Source organism: Myotis davidii, unplaced genomic scaffold, assembly GCF_000327345.1.
Source record: "Myotis davidii unplaced genomic scaffold, ASM32734v1 scaffold571, whole genome shotgun sequence".
Lineage (NCBI taxonomy): Eukaryota > Metazoa > Chordata > Mammalia > Chiroptera > Vespertilionidae > Myotis > Myotis davidii.
In genome coordinates, this window is record NW_006283136.1 from 1,135,002 (window position 1) to 1,141,935 (window position 6,934).

Below are 6,934 nucleotides of genomic sequence, written 5' to 3' on the forward strand. Positions count from 1 at the left end.
TTCCTATGACCAAGCAAGGTGAATTGTGCTGCTATGAACATAGGGGTGCATATATCCTTTCTGATTGGTGTTTCTGGTTTCTTGGAATATATTCCTAGAAGTGGGATCACAGGGTCAAATGGGAGTTCCATTTTCAGTTTTTTGAGGAAACTCCATACTGTCTTCCATAGTGGCTGTACCAGTCTGCATTCCCACCAGCAGTGCACAAGTGTTCCTTTTTCTCCACATCCTCTCCAGCACTTGTCGTTTGTTGATTTGTTAATGAAACTGCCTTTACTTCTATTTAAATATTCTTAGGTAAAAATTCTCACAGTCATAAATTTTTTATAATAACCTTTTAGGTTCCATAATCATTAATTGGATGTACTTAGGTTACTTAAGCTTTCACCTCTATGTTGAGAGTTCTGCTATAAATAATATCATTCTGTAAAAAGAAGCATTAGACTGTACAGAAAAAAGAATTTTAATTATTTATATATCATATTAAAATGTTAATAGTAACTCTTTTTGGTGATTTACACATGGTGTATTATGTATTTTATTTTATTAAACTTCCCAAGTTTTATAATGAACTTAAATTTTGTTTGAATGGAATAGAGTTTATCTTTCAACTCTGCTACATGAGTAGGGCTACTCTAAAGCAGAGGTCAGTGAGGAGTTGGATGCCTTACACCTCTTAATCAAATCATATGAATCCAGTGGATTTGAATAGGGAATTTATACATTGAAAAATATTTCTTCTTTGTACTTGGGATATATGGGATGGAATGACTTTAGATTGTTCACAAGTTCTTTGGCTCTCTAAGAAAGAAACCTATGTAATGAACAGTGTACTGTTCTGTCTGTATTGGTACTTTTGCACCTTGAGTGGGAAATTTGTGTTCAAAATCATCATCATACCAAATCTAAAATAACAGAATTTGCCTTCCTCAGGTTTTCATCAGACATGGATCAGCACATATTTGGGGACCAAACCCATTAATACTGCATTTGTATAAACAACACTGATCAATTTTTTATTATAAATACCTGTCCATAGTAAAACTTGAATTTTTTTCAGGAGGTTTTAGTTTTTCCTTCAGAGGTAATTCTTAGTTCTTCGTTAACCCTTAGTTTTTTGCTGTATTCCTCTACCCCCTAATGGATAGGACTAGTCTGTCTAGGGCCACAAAATTATCAAATACTGCATGCACAGTCCTTGAGAAGCAGCACCAGACTTTCTGCTATAATCTTTGTCACAAAGCATCTTACTCCAAAGAGTCCCACATAACTCTTGTTAGACATATGTCTGTGAATTAGGCATGGAATCACAGAAGACAACATTAGCATCTTTTCTTACTGAGTCAGGATTTGCAACGGACCTGGAGATTTTAGTTTGTCAATGCTGCTTTCTACTAGACTGCATTTAGTTGATTCTGGTAAGCACATAATAAGAAAGATTTTATCATCTACATCTGAAAAAATATCCATGGCTGAGTTTGGGAATTAACTATGTATTTCTATCAACTTAAAAATTGAATTAGTCAACCATTAGTAAATTATTAAGTAGTATTCTTATTCACATGTTGTTTTTGAATGAACATATATTGTATTTCATACTACTAGTATTTGTAGCATAGTGTTAAGAGGACAAACTTAGGAATCTGGTTCTCAAACTTGAGTGTGCTTAAGAGTCACAGGGAGCTTTTTAAAGATGAAAATTCCCAGATCCCCTTTACTCCTGAAAATTCTGATGGGGAAGGGGAACCAGTCTGTTTTTTAACCCGTACCCTAAGTTATCCTGAGGTGGGCTATAATGTTGAAAAACATAAACCTAGGTATTAGATGTTAGATAATGTCTATTTAGCAATCAAATAATATTATTTTGTGAACCAGGGTATTATTTATATAATGTTAGATAAAACATGTTCCACTGGTTATTAACAAAATTATCTTTAATTCTTTTATATTTTTACGGATTCATAACTTGATCTTGATGTTTATAATATATGAGATGATGCTAATAATAGTTTTTTACAGAGTTGTTAAGTTTTTGTCTTTATTGGGTAGTTTTTTGTCTTGTTGAGAGAGAGAGAGTGAGAGAGAGAGAGAAAGAGAGGAAAAGAGCAAGATAGAGAAATAGAAACAATAAACATCATTAATGGGTTGCCTCCTGCAAGCCCCCTACTGGGTATTGAGCCTGGAACCCAGGCATGTGCCCTGACCAGGAATCAAACCAGTGACCTCTGGGTTCCTGGGTCAGCGCTCAACTGCTGAGCCACACAGGTTGGGCAATAGCAGTTTTTTGAAAATCATGAAAGTTTCAGAAGCCAAATATTTATTTTGCTAATTGACCGGTTTCTGCCTCCAGACCCAATTATCAAAGCATTAAAAAACAAAATACGCCCTAACCGGTTTGGCTCAGTGGATAGAGCGTCAGCCTGCAGACTCAAGGGTCCCAGGTTCGATTCCGGTCAAGGGCATGTACCTTGGTTGCGGGCACATACCCAGTGGGGAATGTGCAGGAGGCAGCTGATCGATGTTTCTCTCTCGTCGATATTTCTAACTCTCTATCCTTCTCCCTTCCTCTCTGTAAAAAAAATCAATAAAATATATTTAAAGAAAAAACAACCAAAATATTACATAAAATGATCATGGTACATTACAAATGAATTTCCCTCTACCATTAAATCCTCATAGTTTAATAGAGGGAGTACCTTTAAAAAACTTAGAACTAGCCAGACCGGTTTGGCTCAGTGGATAGAGCGTCGACCTGCGGACTGAAAGGTCCCAGGTTCGGTTCCGGTCAAGGGCATGTACCTTGGTTGCGGGCACATCCCCGGTAGGGGGTGTGCAGGAGGCAGCTGGTCGATGTTTCTCTCTCATCGATGTTTCTAACTCTCTATCCCTCTCCCTTCCTCTCTGTAAAAAATCAATAAAATATATTTAAAAAAAAAACAACTTAGAACTAGTGCTAATTAATGTTAGCTCCTTCCAGATGTAGAAATCTGTATGTCAATGACAAAGGTTCACTTAGTAAAATTATTTTAAACGGTCAACTATTGGAGGAGAATCCTCTTGTATTTTTAAATTCAGTTTGTATTTATAATTTGAGTGGTGAAGATGCCATTGGATTTTACTACAGGCTGTGATTGAAACTGGGTAATCCAGGGTTTCTCCACCCAGTGCATTAAATAAGGCAGCTCTAAAGGGTCTTGGTAGTACAGTGTTTAGAACATCCTTCTTTACCTGCTAATCGACCTCACTTCCTGGATTTGAGTCCATCTAGTTATCATCTTACAAAAGAACAGCTTTTGGTTCCTGCAGACGCTGGTGAAAAAAACATACTCATGAGAAAGAAATCCACCTTATGCCATCTTTTTTGTCTGCAAATGTAAACTCAGCCATCATGCAGTTAACAGGTACAGAGGGAAGAAGATAGAAGCTCTTTCATGGAAAGAAATTACTGAGAAAATGAGCATCATTTCTCCAGGTTTTTATTTTCCCTGATCTACAAGTGATGCTGCTGTAATTCTGGCTGCAGTTTTTACCGATCATTCACCATTCAGCAGCTGGTAGAGAAGTAAGACTGCTTGGCAACCACCTGCAGGGCTGCAGAGATGAATTACATTTTTGGGAACAACACACTTCTGTACTCTCGCGCCAGTCGAGGAGGCAATGCTAGCTCTAGCCATGGCTCTGTAGGCCCAAAGCAGAAACACGGGGCAAAAAAGGACTCATCAGATGAACTGCAAGCTGAGCCAGAACCTTCACGCTGGCAGCAGATAGTTGCATTTTTCACTCGAAGGCACAGCTTTATTGATTGCATCTCAGTAGCCACCAGCTCCACGCAGGTAACATACCACTTGTTGAAATTATTTTCAATATATTTTGGTTCATGTTTGTTTTGAAAAAAATGTACTATAGTATAGATTTCTTATTATTAAAAAGTATAATCTTATGCATTGAAACCTTGGGTACGCAGAAATGTATGTTTTCAGTCCATCTGTTCAGGTCTTTAGTATGAAAAGGGAAAGAAAAAATATTTTCCCTTTTGATCTTATGTAATGCCAAACAAAACAGTCTTGGGTTCTGTTTACTAACCTCTCTAAAAATATAAAGCCATTGATACATAAATTAAAAAGTAAATTAACAATGCTTGTCTCATCTTAAATGCTATAAAGTATGTCTGACCAAAGAAAATACCTGTTTAGCTTTTATAAGCCATTAAATAACCTTTGGAATATTGTTGTAGTAATAAGGTAAAAGAAGATAAGTTAAAATATTTTTATTTTCTCATTTTTTGAAAATAAATTGAATGGTGTATCCTTATATCTTAAAGTTATATTAAATTACTGTTTTTTGGGGAAATTTAATGAATCTTTCAATCTCTATAAATATATATTATCTGGGATTAACTTGTGAAATTACACAATTATAGGAATATTTTTTCAAATACTTAATTGACAGTTTAGAGAGGTGAGCAAACACGAAAAATCTGCCAAATTTTTTTTTAAAATCACTTCTTTTTAAGGAAATGAGTATTGAAAATAGGAAAAATATAAAATTAATAGTTGAGTGAAATACCTATTACTTGGTATTAAAGGAAAATTGGGGCAGTATTCTTATTTTAAGACATTTTTGATAGATATTCATTCAACTTTCCTAAAAATGAAAGGATAGTCTAATTTACAACAAGGTAAGAATGTTTCTGTTTTTTGACATCAATAATATTTAAATTAACAAAATATATGACCATACCTTAGGGCATTTAAAAATTCTTTAAAACTATTTTTTTAAATAATTAGAAGCAATCAACAGCTTCTTTCTTAATTTTGGAACTAGAATTACCTTTCAATAGTTTTGATTTTAAAATGTCAGATTTCTTAAGAAATTCTACTTATTTTTCTTACATGGTTGAGAGAAATAGAGTTACTGGACTAGGGAGAGTCATTAAAGTCATTAATTGTTTTTATGTAAGTACTGGGATGACTTATAATGAAAGTTATTCAGAGGCAACAATTGATTTTACTCTTAGATTGAATATTGCACCAAGAATTTAACTACCTTAATTTTGACTATAATTACATATACCAAAAAGGGTCACAAAGACTAAAGTTTGACATTGTTATTCATTGTAGATTAATAGTAAATGATATTTTCCATTGTCTGATGCCAGAATACATTTTTCTGTTTCATCTACTGACTCATGGCTGGCAATTTTATTTTTTAGCACTAAAAGGATTTCTATAGAGTTAAAAACAAAGTAGATTAATGAAATTTCTTAAGTGAGCATATACTATATATACCTGTGAACATAGTAGTAAGATATTGATAGTGTTTTGTTATATGATTGAAAAATAATAACAGTGATGATGATGATCGGGTCTTCTATTACACTGTTGTCAGAAATATTTTTTTTAAGATTTGATAGCAAGATAAACTTTGAATCTAATTTCTTATAACTATGCTGTATGCTATTTCTAGCAGTCTAAAGAATTGTTATTAAACAAAGTCTTATTAATTTGAAAGTCATTACTCTGATGAAAAAAAGAATTTGCTTTCTTTATAGATTCATTTAAATTGTTTGTCTGTTGGAGGTATTCATTTTCATAACTAAGATTATTTGCCCGGTCCTTCTGTAATATCTGGAAATTAGTGGGAAATCATTAATGTTTTTTTAAATGATAAGGGAGCCAAGTGGTTATAAACTTGGACAAGATCCCCATCTTTTAGGATAGAGCTTGTTATATGATTAGTGCTCAATAAGTGTTTATGGAATTGATTGATTTCCATGTCAGTCACCTTGAACCTTATTAGCTCATGGCCTTTCAAAATATGGCACCTAATCTGAAATCACTTGGGTAATTACATTTATATCTACTCTCTTCCCTCATAAGTGCCTTTAGTTTTTCACAGCAGCCCATCTCTTCTTCCATTTCCCTTTTCTTCCCCTGCGTTCTTCATATTTTCTTCAAGCCACAAAACTCCTCCATGAACCTTCTCTCTTCACCGTTTTGAGTCCCCACCTAATGATGTACCATACAGCTTATAAACTACCTGTAATTTTTGTCATTTACTTCTATCCCAAAGATTTAAATTGTGGGTTTTTGTTTGTCTGTTTTGGGGTGTGTGTTTTTTATGTTAAGATGAATTTCTTGTGACTTGTTTTACTGTGGTGTTTTACTTTTGGGGGCTTCACACTACTTATGTTCTTAATTTGGAATAATTATAATATAGGAAAAGTGGCCTATGCATTGTTAAGCCCTCCTGAGTTTCACACCAGAGAATTTCTTCTATTCTTACATTTAGGATCAATTGATGGCAATCTGACCATAGCATATCCAAGCTCTGTTCCAATCTAGACCAAATTTTATATTCAGCAAGGTTTTTAAAAAATCCAGCACAATACTTCCAGACTTTCCTACCTGATTAGCTCCTAGATAAAAAGTTTTAACCACTTGGCAATACTATTTTTATTAATGAAAATAGTAGTTACAAACTTTGAGCAGCTGTGAAGTAGTGTAGGTCACTTTGAATGTGTGTTTAGCAACTGTCCCTATATTTTAGACTACTTGAAGATCCCTAACATGGATCACTATAAATATTCAAATTGGTTCTCCCATCGCCCCAGAGTCAACATATCAAATTAAGCTTCAGATGGCAAAGTTCTCTTCCTTAAGAGTGAATGGAATAGACATGATGGCTTATAATTGAAATAGAACAATAATTTTTTTTCTCTATATTGAATTGGGGTAACATCTACACTAATAAAAGAGAAAAATGGTAATTGGCGTACGGCGCTACCCTTTTCATTGGCTAATCAGGGCTATATGCAAATTAACTGCCAACTCAGATGGCAGTTGACTGACAACAAGATGGCGGTTAATTTGCATATGTAGGCACAATGCAGGGAGGCGAAAGGGAAAGCAGGAAGAAGCCCCCTGCCACTGAC

General features: G+C 34.4%; 1 protein-coding gene across 14 annotated transcripts in view; it reads left to right on the forward strand.

Annotated features, from left to right (window-relative positions):
• DLG1 (discs large homolog 1) overlaps nucleotides 1-6,934 on the forward strand; it is a 270,198-nt gene that overhangs the window by 84,750 nt on the left and 178,514 nt on the right. Inside the window, exon 1 of one of the 14 annotated variants that reach the window (XM_006753394.2) lies at nucleotides 3,276-3,833. The exons of 11 other annotated variants lie outside the window; for them this stretch is intronic. In XM_006753394.2, the coding sequence (XP_006753457.1) occupies nucleotides 3,600-3,833 (234 nt within the window). In that variant the 5' untranslated portion in view covers nucleotides 3,276-3,599. Of the gene's footprint in view, nucleotides 1-3,275; nucleotides 3,834-6,934 lie in introns of those variants that run through there. 2 more of the 14 variants (XM_006753392.2, XM_006753393.2) reach the window with 2 other exon arrangements.